The 20,987-nt window shown below is 37.1% G+C and overlaps 1 protein-coding gene across 1 annotated transcript in view; it reads right to left on the bottom strand.

The window, feature by feature from the left end:
• The window catches only part of SUGCT (succinyl-CoA:glutarate-CoA transferase), a 307,950-nt gene extending 288,387 nt beyond the window's left edge, over nt 1-19,563 (bottom strand). Inside the window, exons 1-5 of the mRNA XM_008921316.2 lie at nt 19,511-19,563; nt 19,344-19,417; nt 17,325-17,410; nt 16,461-16,511; nt 12,036-12,156 (exon numbers count right to left, since the gene is read on the bottom strand). Of these exons, the coding sequence (XP_008919564.1) occupies nt 12,036-12,156; nt 16,461-16,511; nt 17,325-17,410; nt 19,344-19,392 (307 nt within the window). The 5' untranslated portion in view covers nt 19,393-19,417; nt 19,511-19,563. The remainder of the gene's footprint in view (nt 1-12,035; nt 12,157-16,460; nt 16,512-17,324; nt 17,411-19,343; nt 19,418-19,510) is intronic.
• Between the last annotated feature and the right edge of the window lie 1,424 nt (nt 19,564-20,987).

The raw sequence follows: 20,987 nt of genomic DNA, 5'->3' as shown, positions 1-20,987 counted from the left end.
TGATAATACTTGAGGTCCTACTTACCATGCCAATTTACAGATAGCTCCTTTATTTTTTTTTCCTACACAACACTATCAAGTGATGTAAATGTATTCTGACTGGCCTCAAAAGTTCCCTTTTGTAAAGGAAAGAAGCTACTTAAACAGATCAAAGTAGTTCCCTCAGGGAATTTACCAGCAGAACTACTTACCACCTAAGACCACCACTGACACACCAATGCACCCCTGTAGTGATTCATTGCTTTCTTAGAAACAAGAATTGCTTCTTCATTCACGAGAACAAGTGATTTCTTTTTCTAAGTTATAATGAAAAAGTTCTTTTTTGACATCATTGATGTGGTATTTGGACCTCTGCATTTCTGCCAATTACTTTCCACACATAAGCGACTACTTTGCCTTTTAAAATTAAAGTTGTCAGGTATGATGGCTCAACCCAAAGGAAAAAGTGACACAACTTAGATACTCAAATACATATGACTAGATTTTTTTTAGGCAAGGTACAAATCTGCTTAGATATCTACAAAGAAATCAGGCATGGTCGACTCACGAGACAATGCAAAACTCTACCTCTTCCACACTGAATTTTGTCTAAATATTAAATTTAGAAATTCTACTCGCAAACACTGTTTAATACAAATAGAGATTAGAATTGTCTCATCAGATTCTTTAGTTGCTTTATTCATATGGTAAATGCAGGAAGTAAGGAACAATAGTTTGACAAACTGTCCTACTCCCTGGAAGCAGAGAGATAGCCGGCTCCTTGGCTTTGATTTATATCAAGCAAACTTCCAATCATAATTTTATTTAACTTCTTTATGAGACTATTGCTCTACAATATTTAATACTTGTGCTATATAAATTAAAACTGTGCCCAATTCTTGCATAAATTCATATTTAGAATTAATATAGTCTTAAAAGCCTCAGTTCATTTCATCATATATTGATGGTCACCTCACGTATCCGAATTATTACACACGAGAAGTATATAAACTCTCAGAGTTCCTGCTGCATGCCATAAAGCTCGTTCCTACTGCAAAAGAAACAAGCCACCAATCTGTGCAAACATGCAGTTCACACTGGGAATTACAAAGCAACACATCAGTGCAGGTCAGAAAAGCACTGAAGTATTCAATATCTGTATAATTTTTTATGTTGTATGCTGTTCTCGTAGTCCCAATTACTTAACTCTCTGAAAACAGAGACAATCCACTTCTCCAACTGTCATGTCTGAACTCTTATTTTAATTACTAGCTCACAAAATTTTTTTTTGGATCTTTTTTTCTTAACACATTCATTCTTTGAATTCCAAGTAGCATTTCGGCTACTTCTACACATTAAGCAGAGATATTATTTTTTATGTTTTCACATACTGTCAGGATCTTTATTTAAGAGCCACTGTGTGGGAATGTACAGAATGCTTTAAGAAGAGATGGTTAGATGGTCAACCACAGTACTTCCTCCTCATCACAGCAGCATTTTTTTAAGGAAAAAACTGAGGTTCCAAGCTACCTTTCATATGCAGTGTTTTTCATCTATAGATTGTTCTTCTCTCAACTTTCTTCAGTTTTCCACAGAGTTTTTGAAACATGGTACCTAGAAGTAGACTTCGCCTTCCAATCTTACCAATGCAGAACAGGGCAGAGAAACACTAATTCAAGGCCATGTTCATCTTTACATAATCCAGTATGATACTAGCCTTTCATCTAACTATATCATCACTGACTCATGTTCAACTTCGATCATTCCCCATCATTACAACCAAGTCTTTCGAGAACACTAAATCAGTGTGTTCCCCATCCCATATTAAAATTACCTGATTATTTCTGATTAAGCACAGTACATTGTACTCGTTCCAACCTTTAATTCTGTCCTTTTTCTTCTATTTATGTAAGCAATTTGATCATGGTATTTTTTAATTGTAATCCTGCTGTAAAAATTGACTCCCTTACAGCTTTGTGGGCCTTCAGAGCTGCATAGAGTTCTCAGGCCACAAAAGTGCACCTTTTACATCACAACTTCATCACATGATTGTCCATGGGGCTGTGCTGACACAGGGACTGTTGAGAAGGGTTTCAATCCCAGGCTTTAGGAAGAAAAACTGAGCAGAGTTCCTGATGCCAGCCCTTCATGACTCTTCACATCCCCAGATAATATTCTAAAACACAGTGTAAGGATGCAAGGAAAGTGATGTCTTCTACTTGTAAATCAGCTCCAGGATCTTCTTGCCCCTCAAATCTAAACCCGTAACAAACACCCAGTAGCACATGATCACATGAGAATTTTGGGTTCATCCCAAAATTCCTATTGCATTCCTTTACATACTTTAAACAAACAAAAAAAAAAAGAAATAAAATCAAGAAATGTCAGTTTTGAGGCATTTTCTTCCACGTCAATCACGAAGCATCTGTTGTTATTATATAACAAAAAAGCTAAGATATCAGGGAGTTTCTGATCACTCTTGAAGCAATTTTTTTAATTATTTCTTGTACATCACGCTTTCCTAGCTTGTCCATGAAAGCATTACTCAAAAGCATCAAAAAATTTACTACAGTCAAAATATATAGCACAAGTTTTATTATTCTGCTATAGATAAGTAATTATATTGTCCCAAAAATAATTTGTATATCCACAAATCCAGTCTGCTAATCAACTCCTCAAAAACTGGTCTCAGACCATTTTATCCCTAGACCTTGGTTAATAACTTCTCTCAACTGGCCACTCAGACAACTTCAACCTATCAAAAAAATGACACATGGTCTTTGATCTGTCCATCTTCCAACTCCATAATCCAAAAAACAACAGATTAGAGAAGCTTGATTTTTGTTTGCCAGTGCTGAAAAGCTCTATTTTTATCAAATCAAACTCAGGTAGAAGCTTTACATTTTTCTCCTCCAAATGCTTTATTCAGTCACTGTCAGCACTTAAGTTTATAACTCAAGGCTTGCGAACCTGTGATTTTTGTGTTTAAGAGCCGTATAATGTTCAGAGTTTTCCAGACTTCCCTCCTTGTTCTTAAACCACATGAAGAACTACTGACTACTGGAAGCACAACACCCAGGTTGTTCTGACAATGCCTCTTTCCACGTATCAGACAGTGCATTATTTTCTATTATTAGAAAACAATATATCAGTTGAAAAATTCTCTATGAACATCTTTTACTGAAGACTGGTACCAAGACATCAATCCTCTTTTTTGCAGCTTCCAGATTTTTTAATTAACTCATTCTCAAAATTTTTGCTTCTTTTAATACATTTAAAAGACACCTGTAACTGTTTAAATCCTCAGTTAAGTCTTTTAATTTCCATTTCGTTCTGCACATAATCCTGCTTGAACTGGCTACCTGGCTCAACCAGCCTACACATGTTGCAATGCAGGTGTTATTTTTAACCTTCTTTTTTTTTTTCTTTTTTTTGCCCTTCCAATTTGTTGTGCCTAGTTTTATGGTCATTTTGCACTTGTGCAATAACAAAAAAAATGTCCTCTTGTTAGAAATTTTGAGTCACAAATTTTAATAACTTTTGAATAGATAAATGATCAAGATCATTCCTATAGCTGCTATTATTTAGTTACAACTGCAACTGAGTCAGCTTCTCAATACAACTTGGTTTCTTACTTGTATGCTATCAATAAATAATTTACACCATCAATAAATTATTTTGCCCAGTGATTTTTTTAAACTTGAGCAACCATTTTTTGGCAGGTAATCTATCAGTTTGTACCAGTTAATTATATACAGACTAGAACCATATAGAAACCACAAAAATACCAATTGTCAGAGGAATGAGTAGGTGTGAAGACACACTCAAAGTTATCTATAATTTTAGAGGCCAGAAACACTTAGTAAGAGGGAGTCTACAAACTGCATCCAAACCAAGGCAATTCCACATCTTACCACAGTTAGTTCACAAATTAGAGGATCTGAAGAACACTTTGGCTAGCCGTTGCCCAGCAAAACACACTGCAGATGGCTTTTCTTTCTTAAGAAAATACTGGAGACAAAGTAGGTATATGCATCAAAACTGTAACATTACATCTTCTCATTCTACAAATTCTACAAATTATCAGGACAAAACAATGTACTGGGAAGTGCCAAATGTTGGGGTTTTTTAAGTTATTATTAACCTTTACGGGTAAAGAACTATTTTCCTTTTCATAGATTCAGCAGAATCACTCAAGAGACACAGAGGATTTACTTACTGTTTTGAAATGTGTTCATTTATGGATCTTTAGGACTTTATATAAATTAAATAAAAGCTATATATACAACAATTCCAGATTCAGACCCATAGGAAACTCAGGTGACACATAACACTTCTATAAAACTTTTGCTTCTCTTTCCACCTAATTTTTTCCCTTTTACCATAACACAGTTTGCCAACAGTTTAGTACAGTCAAAATATTTGTACCTTCAGAATTAAGACTAAGTACTTTGGGATAGAGACTACAAATCCCCAAGAAATGTAATCTGTTACAGTTAACACAAAGTTAATAAAAATACCAATCTCAAAAATTTATCTTCATAGTTACTTTTGGTTTAACTAAGAATATTCCTAAGATTTTCTACAACTATTGCTATGTACAGTGGCAGATCCCAGAGGGTCATGATCAGAGGCACAAAGTCTGGTTGAAGGCCTGTCACTGGAACAGACTGCTGAGAGGGATTGTGGAGTCTCCCTCACTGGAGATACTCAAAAACTGTCTGGATGCAATCCTGTGCAATGTGCTCTGCGATGATCCTGCTTGAGCAGGAAGGTTGGACCAGAAAACTCACTGTGGTCCCTTCCAACCTTACCCATTCTGTGATTCTAAATTCAATTTCTTTAATGCATAAAGACACCAAAAAGTCTTTACAGGAGTAGAACTTCCTTAAAAGAAAACTTAAGCATCACATCTATATTCTAAGAAATTAAAGGATGTAAAACACCAAAACAAGATTTCATAATACCACGAGCAACATAAAAAGCAGTCTGAATATGATACAAAGTATTACTACCTAGAAAAGGAGGAGAGGAAAAAAAAAAACAAAACCAAAAAAACAACACTATCTTTGGAAAAACCTGTACACAAGAGAAGAGTAATCATAATTCATTCACATTAGCAGAGCAAAGGGGTAGGGTAGAGAACCTGAGAGGAGTAGCTTTCATCATCTAAAAGCAAACCATAAAATTCTTTGAGAACATAATACTTTCAGAGACTTTAAGGAAAAAAAAAAGTGCTTTGATTTGAAAACCACGTTGTCCTTTTAAACAGTGCCCCCTCCTGTTCAGGAACAAACTGTGACTTTCTCAGTGAGAGCGTTACACAGACCATACAGATACGGTCACTCCCTTGTGATCTGTACATTATTTAATTTAACCATCCAATTTTCCAGACCTTAAACTAATCTCAACCACAGAACTGTCAAAATACATCATATTTAAACTAGTTCTAAGATTATTCTCATCAGCAAGCCAACTTGTGAGTGAGAACAGGCAATTTGGAGCTCAAGTGCACTCAAAGGAACAGGAACATTGGGAAATATCCCGGAAATCCTCAAAACCCTGCAGCAGTCACTGCAGAGTTGAATACACTCAATCAGAGCTGTTTGGATAAGAAACTCAGTTTGCTAATCATGACTTCCAAAATACCATAAAAGAGAAAACATCTGGCATACCAATGCCTAAACTCTTCACCTACATATGATCTTGGGCTTTCAGAAAAAACTGTACTGTATTTCATTTTACTATCACAAAAAATTTGCATAGTCCAAAATTTAGAGAGGCAACTCTGCACAAACATTATTCCTGTATTTAAGAAAAATGGCTCAATTCTATTTAAGTTATAAAGTAATATCTCTTCTAAGGAGCATGATATATTTTATGTTCTGATAGATTTATATTCTGATATTATAGATTTTATATTCTGCTACAATATGTCCCTATGCAGCTGAACCAGTCACCTCCATACGTTTCACTCTCCAAAGAAATATTTGTTAGTACTACAAGGCTAAAATCTCTAACAATACAGTTCAAGAAGAGCATGCTTCCATCATACCACACAAACTAGCAGTCTGTCCTGAAAAATGTGCATATGCTTTCACCACAGACCAGCAGAGCATGCTCTAGCCCAGTTTTCCTTTCTACTTACTGCTCACACCTATTGTGCATGATGATAGCACTCAAAAAGAAGCATAGAGAGTATTCCCCCCCTACTCCATTGCTATTAGAACTGCTATACAGAAAAGGAGAAATGGAAAAAAAAGGTTAGAATGAAGTTCCTGAAGGACTGGAGAACATGATTAGCTGTAACAGGAAGTTGGTAGGAAAATATGAAGTCAAAGGAGGTAAGGGAAATGGATCTTTGATGAGGAACTGAACTAGTGAAGGGAGGAGTATGAACTGGCCAAGCTGGGCAACCATGGCTAGCAAAAGGCAGGTATAGACCAAAAAGAGGGCACAGAGAGGTCATGTAGGTAGGAGGCTGAAAAGAATAAAAATACCAGTTTGTAAGCCATCAGAATTGAAGAGAAAGGCAGAATAGAAGGAACCATACAGTATTATAATTGGGATTGATTAGACAAAATTTCACGGTGATACCGTAAATTAAACCAAGAAGTACAAAGGACATAGTAAATAAAAAGTAAGCTGATGACATCTCTATGATATTTTACCTACCATCCAGAAGGGAGGTATGGAGTATGTATGAAATACATACAAGTGTTGTTCTATTACAGATGGCACATATGAACCACTCATGACCCCATGACCAAGGCGATTTACTTCGAACAGCCCTGCCCAATCTGACTCACATCAAGCACATCAAGCAGCACAAAACAGAAATTCCTATATAACAGAACACACAAGAACAGTATCACTAGTAGTGCACTCATTCAGCATCTGAACCACCTCAAGGATCTGGCAAAAAACCTAACCTGTTACAGGGTAATGGTTACTATCATTGTAATAACAAACACAAAATGCAGCCAGCAGGTGCTGAACCAGTCAGTGCCAACTATATAGGGACAATAACTATTTTTGATACAAGTCAAGATGCCACGGGCCTTCTTGGCTGTCTGGGCACACTGTTGGCTCATGGTCAGACAGCTGTTGAACAGCATCCCAGGCCCTTTTCCACTGGGACACTTTCCAGCCACTCTGCCTCCTTCTGGACTTTCTTGTGGATGGGCGTCACACTGGTCAACCTCCAGCCATCTGGAACCTCCCCAGTTTGCCAGGACTGGTGACAAACGATGGAGAATGTCTTGCTGAGCTATTCTGCCAGCTCCCTTAATATCCTAGGGTGAGTCCCATCCAGACACGTGGACTAGGAGGGTCTAAGCGGCACAGGAGGTCACTTAACTAATTTCTGCTGGATTGCAGGGGATAGATTCTGCTCCCTGTCCCTGTCTACCAGCTCAGGTAGATAACTGGTCTTTCTGTTAAGGACTGAGGCAAAGAAGGCATTAAATACCAGAGCCTTTTCCTCAGCCTTGGTTACAAGGTTCCCCTTCACATCCAGTAAAGGTTGGAGATTTTCCTCCTTTTGTTGTTAATGTACTTATAAAAACATTTTTTATCTTTCACAGCAGTGGCCAGATTAAATTCTAGCTCAGCTTTCACCTTTCTAATATTCTTTCTACACAACCTAACAACTCATGTGCTCTTCCTGATTTCCCTCCCTCTTCTTGCAAAGATGATAAACTCTCTTTTTTTCCCTGAGTTCCAGTGAAAGCTCCCTGTTTAACCAGGCCAGTCTTCTTTCCCAACAGCTTAAAGACATGGGGACTGCCTGCTCCTGCATCTTTATGATTTCCTTCTTAAAGTATGTCCAGCCTTCCTGGGCCCCTTTGTCACTAAGGGCTGTTTCCCAAAGGACTCTCCAAACCAGTGTCCTGGACAGGACAAAATCTGTCTTCTGGAAGTCCAAGATAGAGTTTTTGCTGGCCCCCTTTCTTATTTCACTAAGAATTGAAAACTGTCATTTCATGGTTGCTGTGCCCAAGACAGCCTCCAACCACCACAGCTCCCACCTGCTCTGTTTGTAAACAGCAGGCCTAGCGGGGCACCACCGCTGCTAAGCTCACTTACCAGCTGCATCAGGAATCTATCTTCCACACACTCCAGGAACCTCCTAGACTGCCTCCCCTCTGCTGTGTTGAGTTTCCAAGAGACATCCAGCAAGTTAGTCTCCCATAAGAACAAGGTTAGTGATTGTGAAACATCAGCCAGCCACTTACAGAATAGTTCATCTGCCTCTTCATCCTGGTTGGGTGGTCTATAACAGACTCTCACCACGATGTTTGTCTGATGTTGTCTTGCTAGCCATCCCTGATTGTTACCCATAGACACTCAACCTTATCACCACTATCCTTAAGCTCTGAACAATTGAAACACTCCCTAATATACAAAACCACCCCACTGCCTCTTCCTCCTCACTTGACCCTTCTGAAGTGCTTGTAGCCACCTATTTAGCACTCCAGTCTTGTGAGTCATCCCACTGTGTTTCCATGAAGGCAACTGAGTCATAGCCTTCCTGCTGCAGAATGACCTCCAGCTTCTCCTGTTTGTTACCCACACTGTGTGCATTGGTGCAGATCCACTTCAGTTGGGCTATTGATTTCATCCCCAACTCTGGCATGCCTCCTCTAGGCTAATTTCTAGTGACCCTGGCCTTATCACCTTTCCCCTTCAAACCTAGTTTAAAGCCCTCTCAATCATCCTTGTCAACTGATGGGCTAGAATACTTTTCACCCTCTTACAGAGGCAAGTCTCATTGGTCTCCATCAGGCCTGGTGCTGTATAAACTCTTCCATGTTCGAAAAAGCTAAAACTGCACCAATGGCACCAGTCTTTAAACCATGTTTGATGAGGTTGGTTCTCCTGTTTCTTTCAGCACTCTTCCCTGCTACTGAAAGGATTGAAAAAAACACCACCTGTGCTCTTATCCCTTCAACCAGTCATCCCAGTTCCCTGAAGGTCTTTTTCGTTGTCCTAGGATTTTCTCCTCAACCTCATCACTGCCAACCTGGACACCCAGAAGTAGGGTGGGTTGAATCAGTCCAGGGAATCTTCTAGTAATATCCCTTACCCAGGCCCCAGGGAGGCTGCCCATGTCCCTGCGGGATAGGTCTGGTCAGCATACAGGGTATTCTGTTTCCCGCAGAAGGGAGGGACCTACAATAATTATCCTTCTTTATTTCTTAACAGCCATAGTAGTAATGTGTCTGGTTGATTGACTTGTTCCAGATAGATCTTCACCTTCACTATTTGCCTGACCCTGAAGTTCCAGAGCCTAGTACCTATTCCCATCTTCCTATCTCCCTTGAAAAAAAAAAAAAGGCACAAAAAAGTTATTAATTGAATTGTAATATCTAGAATTGGGTCACAGAGCTTTTAAAAATCAATCAGGAATTCTTTCTTCCTAGATAGGTTTTCCACCTGATTGTCCCCAAAAAACCATCATGCCCTCTCTGTCACAGATATATATTTGGTCCTAGTCTGGTCGCTTCTTTTAATATGCTTAGATTGAAGTTTTGTCTACTCCTGCCTTGACTTAAAAAAAAAAAAAGTCAGATCAGAAATCCATTAAGGGCATTAGACTTTGTGCCTTTATTTCCAAAAGATGAATTATCCTAAAATAGGTGTGCCTTGTCACCTATTGGGTGTCCAAGATTTAAGCAACCATAATTTAAGATCCAAGTTGCTTTACAGATCCCTGACAAACATCACTTAGCTGTTACGTCCCAAACACCTTCAACCTCAAGTTATCACAGTCCATGAATAAATAAAAAATAATCTTTATTGATGTATTTTTCAATCTTTATGTGTTTTCCATTATGTATAACATAACTGAAAGTTATGCATTACACAAAGCTCTAAACAGCAAGATTACATGATCTTTGTTCAATTTGTTTTGCAAGAGGTGGAAGCAGGGGCAAGTGACTTAGAAGTATAGAGGTGCTGTGTGGTCATAAAAGTATATGGTTAGAAAAGCCCAGGCTGACCTGGAGTTGAATTTGGCAGAAGACATAAGAAGCAACAAGAAAGGATTCTGCAAGCAAATCAGCAGCAGAAAGGAGACTAGGGAAGACATGGACCTACTGCAGAACAGACAAAGGACTTGAAGAAGGTAGATGTATTTAATGCTTTTTTTGCCTCAGGATTTACCAAAAAAGATGGCTCTCAGGTGTCCTAGATCCCTGAGACTAGAGGGAAATTCTGCATCAAGGAAGACTTACCCTCAGTTGAGAAAGTTAGGGAGCACTTAAACGGAGCATCTAAAAGTATGCATCCTTTCAGCAGAGGAGAACAACAGTATTTTGTGATGCATTAAGAAGAATATCATGAGCAGATCAAGGGAGGACATCCTTCCCCTCTTCTCAGTGCTGGTGAGTCCACACCTGTAGTACTGTGCATGGCTCTGGGCTCCCCAGTACAAGGCAGATGTGGACTTACTGAGGCAAGTTTAGCAGAGAGTCACAAAAGTGATTAAGAGATTGGAGCACCTAACATATGATGAGAGGGTGTTGTGGTTTAGGAACGGTATTCCCCAGTTTAGTGTTCCCACCGAAACACTCCAAACCACATGCTGCTCACTCACTCCCATCCTCCCTCCCTCTCCCCTGCAATGGGATGGAGAAGAGAACTGAAGGCACAAAAAGTACAGACCGGGGGCTGAGATAAGAACAATTTACTGGAAACAGCAATGAGAGAAGAAAACAGTAACAGCTACAATATTGATAACAGAGGGAACCAGCACTACCTGACCCCTCCCCTCCACCACACTTACTTGACCAGAAGGGACCCCTTCCCCCATCCCCTCCATATGACCTGAGGTGGTATAGAATAACATCTGTGTCATAGCCATGCCTCCTCCTGGTTACTGCAAAATTTAACCCTGTCCTGGCCAGAATCAAAGGCCAAGTTACCTCATATAGACTGTCGCTTGGATGTAATTTTTATAATTTTTCATCATTATGGGTACAACAACTAAAAAAAACCAACCAAACAAACAAACAAAAAAAAACATCTAAAAAAAAATTCCAGTTGTGTGATTATATGCACAGACAAATGTGAAAGATACTGTGGCAACTAGCAACTGACCAACGTAAACACGTATTCAAAGATTCTCAGCAAGCCCTGCATATAACTGTTCGTCATCTTCAGACATTTGCCACACCAACATGATAAATACATCTCAAGAGTCTAAAAAGTTATTTGAATTTTGATTAAATTACATCCATATCCAGTAACTAAAAAGCCAAAGCCATTTATTCTTCAGAAATTCAGAGGCATAACAGGTTCGTAACTAAGATTTTAAACCCATCTAAAAAACCATCTAAATATATCTGTAACTTGTTTTACATTAATTTCATTGTAATATTAGAACTTTAATTCTAGTGCTTAATCAAGATTTTTTTGAGTTGATTTTTGCTGAAGTTTTTAAGTGTTTTTACAGACTTAAAATTATTTTTAGATGTATGCAGTTCCTGATATTCATGTCTGTTTTCTTTTCATTCTTCCCAGCTTTTTAAAGTACCTACAACTCTTCTACCATTTCAGTTACCAGGCAGTAGATTGTAGCAAAGTCACGTAAGGCTACCATGAACATGTAACTGCACAATTCCGAAGACAGAGATACTTCAGAGCAGTAAAGAACATTGAGATTACCAGATTTAAAACCTGCAATACGTAAACAGATTCAGCAGAACTTCTGGGAGGGGGAAAAAAAAAAAAGAAATCTGAGTTTTCAACCAGTTCAAAGCAAAATCCACAGAGGCCACTCAATCCCAGTTCCTTCAAAATCAGGAGGAACATGTAAGGGTGGCATGGTAACGTCACTGAACAACTTGTAAGCTGTTGACATGGTTGCTGCCTCCCAGTTTTTCTATACCTGCTTTTGAATTGAACAAACTCACTATCTTTCAATTTATCTTAACTGACATCAAAGTAACATAAATCTAAGTAACCATATGACTTTTTTAACACTTTGACTGGAATAAAGAAAATAATGAACACAATTGAAAATAATTGAACATAATTAAAAAAAAAAATACCTGTTATTGAACAGTACACTATGTGAGGAGCAACATTTTTAATGTCTTCATAACCTAAACCCATTTCAGCCAGTTTCCCAGGGATGTAGTTTTCCACAAAAACATCAGATGCTGCTGCAAGCTTTAGAAAAGAAATGGATGAGTAAGATTCGTTAATTAGCTTCCAAAAGTTCAATACATTCCTATGTATTATGTAATTTAATTTTAAAAACCTCAATAATCAAAATGGCTCTAGTCTTTCTAATAAGAGAAAACTTACAAGCCTAGAGATATTTTTTTGCCTGTTAGACTGTGCAATTCTGCGAACTACATATTAGAGATGTCGCATATCTATAAAAAAGACTGTCAAAATCCTAAAGTGATTAGACAAAACTGTGATATTACACATTGATGTGATATTATCACATCAATTTCCTATGGCTTGACAACAGTTTACAGAACAATCTTCACCTATATACTTGCACTTACCTTGAGAAAAAGGAGGTAGAATGTATCTTCATCCTTCATTTCTTTTCTACCTTAGAAATAATTTTAATTGGTTTTCATTTTCAAATCATTGATTACAATTAGACCAGCTTCTATAAACTAGTGTCATCATAACAACGACATGCACTTTTGTTTTAGCATGTCAGCTGTTCAACCAAATTTAAGGCCAAAGAAGCTGCCAAGTCTGCAAATATTTAACAGGAAAGACAGAAGAAATTGATTCTTATTTAGACAAGGCAGCACTCAACTTATAAATGGTTTAATTTGATGCACAGAAAAGACATTAATAACATTTATAGTAACTACATGTGGCACATGGCAAAGGTGCATTTTAAAATATGTTATTAAGTATTTTTAAAGTGGCTATGTCAAGGACCTGTAGGACTATAATGAAATAAGAAACAGATCCTTAATTAGGGAAATATAACTGGGACAAGCTGCTAGGTTTTAATAGTATGCCTTTATGAAAAATAAAGGAGGTTTTATTTTCTATTTAAATTCATTACAGTTCACACGTAAATACTTTTTAAACTGGTAATGCTACAGCCTTAGCCTAATTCATTCGAGAGACAAAACTGGTTAAAAACTATATTGCTTTCGCCAGGATTTTATGATGTCTGCAAATTATAGTGATTGTAAGGGCTAAGATGGTTTGAAAGTTGTTGTCCATCTCATATTGAAGAACTATCATCTCCTACAAGCCACTGAGGAAGAAATCGTGACACACGGTACTGTAACATGATGAGTAACTCTGGACTTGGTAACATACATGGGATGACAATGATGAGGATACAGTGACTTGGGCCCAGTTTAGCAGGGTATATACTCTCAGAGAAATGAATTTTCAAGACATCCTACAAGTGCTGCATCAGCTCTACAGCTAAAGTTTTTGTGGCACTTGGAAACAGACTTTAATGCATAAAGACAGTATTCTATGTATGGTACTTTTGATGCTCACTGAACCCACAATTCTGCCATTGTGGAAAATGGATTCAGACTCTGATCCAAACAAACCGTGTGTTCTTAAAACAAAGGAATTTTCAGTCTTAATAGAGTTTTAAGTCCATTGTCAACTGAAATGTCACACTTTATGCCCTACAAATCCTCTAAATATATCACCTGTATTTTAACATCATCTAACATAGTGCTACAACACAGACCTGAGTTTGAATACTATCTATTCCAGATAGGAACTGATATGCTTAACATCTATGCCTCAGGAAATAAAAGTACTCATGCCAAAGTAGTCATTATATTGAATAACAAGTAACGATGCTACTAACTTGTTTAAGTAAACTATACATACCTTTGGGAAGTTTTCTTTGGGTTTTTGTTGGGGTTTTTTTGGTTCATTGTTTGGACAGGTTTTTGGTGGGGGGGGCGATTTGGTTTTCACAAGAACTCCACAGAGGAGAATGTGCATACACACACATATAAACATATATATATACACACATATTCTTTGTGTGTGTGTTCATATATACATGTATTTGCATTAATAGTTTGCTTTATCAAGTAAGAGAGCATGCATGAGATGCATTGACTCATCAGCTAAAAGTAGTGGAAGAGAAGAAGTGCCATCAGCTCCCAGCCAATTAAATTCCCCCAAGTCCTTCATGAATAGATAAGTTAATTAGTTAAGGCTAAATACACAGGAGAAAAGTATCCTCAGGGTTCTTAAAATGAGCTTCTGACAATAACTCTTGAATAACATTTTAAAGAGATACTGAGCCATATTACTACAAAAGGATGCCAAAGTATGGGGCTGGTGCACATACCATCACTGAAGAGAAAAAAAAATTATATTCATTCAGGAAGACATAGAAATATTTGGAAGGCAGTTAACAGTGAGTCAAAAAACATTAGAAAGAAAAACAGGGCTACAAGTGACACAGAATAAAGAAACAGAAAAGAAGATCCAAGAATAATTTTGTGGAAATCACCTAATCACATATGAAACAACAGACCCTTGCAAAAATCTTTTGTAGTGCTGTGCCAAAGAATGAAAGGCAGCAAGAACTCCTGATTAACAGATTTCTTCAGCTCGCTTGATATTACTGACTGAATTATCAAGTCTGTGCTGTGTCATACAGCTGAAGACTCACCAGTCCTGTTTTTAACACGATTCCAGATTGAGATTTGCCTTCATCTACCTATGTAAAATTTCTGAGAGAGGGAAATACAACCTATTCTAACCATGCTACCTTTCTTAATAAAAAAAAAAAAAAATATAACGTTGTTACATTTCTTTGTAGTGTTTAGGCTTGGACAAAATTCATATTTATGGATGAGGAACCAGTGTCACAAACTTGAATTTCTGCTTGTCATCAGTTACTTTACAGACATTAACACTACTTTTTGTAGTAACAAATATAATATTGAACAATTTCAATTCTATACACATCTGTCCTGATATAGCAGGAGGCAACAGGAAACAAAAGCCTGGTAGCCAACTTTCCCTTTACACATACTTTTTGACAGAACTCCAAACAGAAGTTCCATTTGAGATGCATAATAGAATGTTAAGGCCTCTGCACCAAGTGCTTTCAAAATATATCACTCTAAATCAAGCAGAATGATGGACAACTCCACAAGTAGAGTGACACTTAAATAATGCCTAATCAGTTCACAATGTTGCTATATCACATAGGGATGCCATTAATTTAAGGAACAGAAATCTATAGTGATGATTAAAGCAACTTTATTAAAGGATACAAACTGGTTTTATCTCCAGCTCATCCTACTCATAGGCCCAGCTGCCTTTAAATCTTTGAACACCTCCAGCCCACACATGTGTAATCAGTGGACACTGCGTAGAGTAGTTTTTCTTTCACCATTTGTAAAGGTCAAGCAACTAATTAGTCTTCTTATGCCAGAGGAACAATTTTTATAGCCCTTACTTAGAATATGACTACTTCAAATAGACGTCTGTGTTATACCATGAAAAATTATACCTAATGACAGTTTCTGTTTCTAAATTTTTTAGAAGATAAACATACAACTTTTTAAGAAATCAACAATAAATGATTCTGTTCTGCAAAAAGAAAAGGCATTCCGGAATCCTTGACTTATAAATTCCAAAGATTTCCATATGAAGTACCTTTTACATAGCTAACAAGTCACAAGTATCAGAAAACTATCTATTTCCATTTCATGCAATATTCCCAAGAGAAAATGCTACCAGACAAATTCCACTTATTGCATGACACATACAGTCTCACTGTGAAAAAGTGATTGGAACTGACACTGAAACAAACAGTAACAGAAGCCAGCTGTTAGTACTGCAGGGTTTAAAACCCAGCACTAGCAAGTAGCAGGTCTTACATTTCTCAACAAATAATAAAGGGATGACAAAGCACAACTTTCACAGAATGGGAAATAGGATGCTTTTATTAATTTTTAAATAGAAAAAAATGGATCACCTTTAAAAGACTCTAAAGTCAAACACTGAAAAGGAAACAAATACTAAGTTTGACCTACAGGACAATATTTCTCAGAAAGAGATACAGCTACTGAAGTCATGAATACACAGTAACATTCAAAAAACTTCAAATACAGTATCTCCTCTTTCTCAACTGCTCGCTGACATCATAAGATCAGTCCATCTTTAATTCTTCTAATGAAGTACTACAGTAAGATCAAATACAGCAGCAGTAAGAGGAAAGCAGTAGGCTATTAGACCATTTCCTGACAATATTTCATTTGACGACTTTGATGACATTTTTGTGCAAATTTTATATCTAAAATCATTAGAAGTTACACTGAACATTGAGTCCAAAAGCACAAAGGCTATATACTGCAATTTACCAAATCAACTGTGTACATACATTTTTTAATTATCAGACTTCAAATTAATACTTGAAATGCAGAGTTTAATCTTTATTACTCAGGATAACAACAATGCAAAATAGGCACACTTCACACGCTATCAAAACCTACCTCTCTGATTAGCTTTGCTCCTTTTGAATCCTTCATGTTGATAGCTATACTCTGGGGATTAAAAAAAATACAACAGTAATTTATGTGAAAACCCTTCTGGTGATCATAAGCCTCTTCTACACATAACCAACAGTCAAATTCACACTGCAGTTAATTTGGATAAATAAATTATAACATATACCCCCCACCTCTTTCTGAAAAAAAAAAAAACTCTCTCAGTAGAGTAAGCTGAACTGTCTCACCAATGGATCAGACAAGGTCTAAAACAAGTCTGACAGATGTGCAGCTGGGAGCTGCACCATTTGCAGTCTCTTCACCGTATTATTTGCACAAGACTTACTACTGCAAATACACATGGGGACACCAGAAACATTTGTTTCAATGGCAACAAGCCATTAAACAATTCAGGTATATCATGAAACTTCATGCTAATTCCGAAGTTTCACAAGCTACCTTGAGCCAACCTCACTGTGGTATAATGCCAGCACTCCTTCAGCTCCAGGTGCCAGCTGATGCACGTCAGCTGACCTGATGCACCTGAAAAAAAGGATCATTCAATTAAAATAACCCTTATTGTCAGCAGGTTTCATTTTCAGTCAAGTTGCACCAGCAACTGAAGACTGGAAGGAGCACTTTTGCTTTTTGAATTTGCCTCAACTGTCCACAGCACCATACGAGAGATTTGCAGACTCTTTTGTTCAAAAGCACTCTCGGTTATTCTCCTCAAATTTATTCATCATAACTTAAGGCCAATGTAACTATTGCTCCATTATATATATGTTAAGAATCCAACTAAGAAGTTTTATATATTCAGTTGTAGTCACAGAAAACTTAGGCTAATGTTCAATTCCACCCCCCATTTACCTTTTTATTTCTATTGACACTGAGAAAGTAAACACTTTCTGTCCCAGCAAAAGGTGGGCCCCAGGCTCTTGTATCATCGCCAGCTCCTGAAAGAAATACCATCACAGGTTCATAGTTTTCCAATATCACACTACCAACAAATAAAAAGAATAAAAGGCTTTCCTCCAACATCCCATTTAAATCACCTAAGCTTCATCTAGCAGGCAGGACAAATATTAGTTTAAAATATATATTTTCACTTATTTATACCAAAAACCACCTAAAAGCAAACGTTACTAAGCAAAGCGAACAAAGTGTTTGCTAGTGCTGGGATTACATTTAGTCTTTAAAATACTAATACAGCCACACACCACCAGCGTATTTGCAGGTTTTTTGGTTGCTTTCTTATTTGTGGGTTGATATTTTGGTTGTTTAGTTTTTTTGGGGAGGTTATTTGGGGGATGGGGGGTGGCAGGGAAAGAGGAGTTGGGTTTCTTTTGGTGGTTTGTTTGTTTTAACTTAAGCAGAGTTCCAATGCCATTCTTTTAGGCAATGTGGAAGAATTTAGTAGAAGCTCTTGCTGGACCAATTCACAGTGCACGTGGTCAATAAGCTATTCCTGAAACACTCCAGACGCAACTTCAAGATACCACTGACAGACAACTGATTAAGCTTCATGCTGCAGAAACAAAAAGAAGCACTTCCTATAGCTAGTGCAATGACCCATCTCCAGCTCTTCCAGAAATCCTGCCTTACAGAATAGAAACAAATTACCCAGAGTCCAATCAGAAAGAGCTACAGAAGTTTCTGCATCTGAAAACACAAACTCAAAGGTTGTTAATCTGACGCTTTCAGCACCAGCATCTTCATTCAAATTCAGAAATTTCCCTTTTCAGGGAACTCTCATCTCTATGCAGAAATACCAGATCCTGGACTTTAAAGATACAACTACCTCACGCAGAAAATAACTGTTGTTCACTTTGCATGATTATGAAGAAAAATTTCTCCAACAAGGTAATGTTTAATTAACAACCTGAAACTGTAGTAGAATGTTAAATTTTTTCTCAGGAGACAGTTGATATAGCATGCCAGGTCACCTTGTATTCTACCAGCCAAAATTCTTGCCAAGCCCACTAAGTCTGTATATTATTACAGAAAAGCAGTACCAAGAAACAACATATCTATTTTAAATGCTCCTATTACCTTTCTTCCTTTAACACTAAAATGAAAATTAAAGTGCCTGTCATTTTATCAGTAATCTAATGCTGAGTAGTCAGATGTATTCCTATTTTTAATTATCTACCACACTTTTGCTCAGAGGGAATTGAGATGAAGATTCTGAATTCTCAAATGGGCAAACCACCTTTTCCATAACTATTACATAACTAATTGCTGGGAGGATTTGTGTGCTCTCAAATTTTGCACGTTAAACTCTACACTTAAAACCCTGTTTTAACCTTCTTATCATGTTACATAAAACACCCCATCATACACGTAAGCATTCACAAGCCCAATTTAAAATTGAAGTAAAGTCCAAACAATTCAAACAAAATCAATTCAGCTTTGAGCAAGGCAATAAGGCACTTAGTAAGTGATGACTCTACCATTTTGAATATTAACATCTAAAAAAAGTCACCTGACCTAACAACTTCAACCTTCTCACCTTATTTCCAAATACAGACATAGACTATTTCTGACCAAAACACACCTACATGGAGCATAATGTTAAGCTTAAAGCAAATAGATCATACCTGCATAAGCAAAACAAACCTACTAATAACCAGTTCTTTAACATGACAGAAAGAGTACCACGATAAAAAAAAACATTCCTCAAACTTGAAAACGGCTATTACTTAGCACAATACCATTCACAAACTGTCACAAAAAGCACACTATCAAGAAATAAACATAGTATTGAAAACTTTTGTAAATATTTATATAGACAATGTTGCATTGTCATTCATATATTACTTAAAACACATAAACTACTATTTGTTAAGCTAGCTCACATTCTTATTATATCTAAAATAGAAATCTTACCTGGTTTTTCCACTTTGATAACTTCAGCCCCTAGATCTCCCAAATTCATTGTGGCAAAAGGTCCTGCAAGCACCCTGTAATATTAAAGAAATATTGTTTTCTTAGTTTTTCCAAACAGAATATTTGCATCTAGACACACTGTTCCAAATTACAGACAAAACACAAACCTTGTTAAATCAAGAATTTTCACACCATCCAATGGCTTTACATTACTAGCATCTGTCAAGAAACAGAAAACAGTGACTTTTATCTTAAAAAAAAATAAAATTCAGGAGTGTTTCTCATCAGTTGTCTGAAACACTGTTTTTATGCCACTGTCCCCTCATCTCCCTCCCCAAATACAGGATAATAATCTCCAGGGAGATTTCTGTTAAACAAGTTAATAAGTTTTGGATTTTAATATAATATGCAGACTAAGGAGTATTGTGAAAACATGCCTATCTAGGAATGGCCATGTGTTTTGCACTTTCCGAGCCTTTAGGAAAATCTCAGGCTGCCACCTCCCTTCAGTGCTGCACACCTCAGTGAGTTGCAGGTGTTGAAAAACAGTTGAGCCAGGTAAACACCACCAGCCCTCCAGTGGAACCTCAGTCTTATCAAGCCAGGTGCACCATTTGTTTCACAGTGACACTACTCTGTTTACCAAGAATACGTAAACAGCTTTACTGAAGAGCACAGCTCCCCAAAAGTAAAAATATACACAATTTCAATTTAAAAAAAAAAAAAAGTCCACCTTCTCTATTCTTTCCATGTCTTTTAGAGTTGCACCTTATTATTTAATGGCTCACTCATTCTCATTCTGAGCTGAGTTGCAGGAATCCATAAAGATATTTCTCAAAGAAGCCTATAAAGCATCAAGATTAGCCTGTAATTATGTATTTATGCATAACTAAAACTAATTATCATATCACTCATATTATGGCATCATCTAACACTTCATTCAGGGATTAGGCCTCTTCCATAGTTGGAACAGAATAGGAGAGCACAATCGTTGCCTTGGAGACAAATAGACCATTGTGAATTTTTTTTAATGCCAATAAATAACAGATGTCCACAATAATGAAGAAATGCAAGAAAGAGGAGAGATAAAAAGTTTCCTTTGGAAAATCTGAGGAAAATAATAGACCTGTTAGTTTCTTCAGACTAGAAGATCACAAATGCTCACAAAGAAAATATACAGGACCTAGAGCTGCATTTCAGCAAGTCAATAATTTGCTGAAACAATTAAAACAGAAGGTGTTTTGACTATCAGAGAAGCAGTAGTTCCAGTACACTGATCCTGAGTACAGGAATGCTATCTATTGCAGGAACATAAAGAAATAAAACCATATCACAAACAGACACAAGAGATCAGAATTGATCAGTATTACCTAGAAACATCTCCTGGGCTTTTTTTTGGTTAATTTTTGGTGGGTTTTTTTCTTTCCTCGCTAGCTTCCAAAGTGGGTGTGTACCTCCCCAAGTTTTTTGTTGGAATTCTGGTTCAATAGGTTAAATTTTCTGAAAATGTGAACTCACATTTTCTCTTGTATTTTTGCTTTTAATTATTCCAGTAACTTGATGACTGAAAGAAAAATCCACTCTCCCTGCTATAACTATATCCTATATGTAAACTCTCAATTTCCATGATGCTTGAATTTACTG

Source organism: Manacus vitellinus, unplaced genomic scaffold, assembly GCF_001715985.3.
Source record: "Manacus vitellinus isolate BGI_N305 unplaced genomic scaffold, ASM171598v3 scaffold_3_pilon, whole genome shotgun sequence".
In the NCBI taxonomy this organism is placed as follows: domain Eukaryota; kingdom Metazoa; phylum Chordata; class Aves; order Passeriformes; family Pipridae; genus Manacus; species Manacus vitellinus.
Note: the sequence above shows the minus strand (reverse complement) of the source record. Positions and strands in the feature narration are given on the sequence as shown.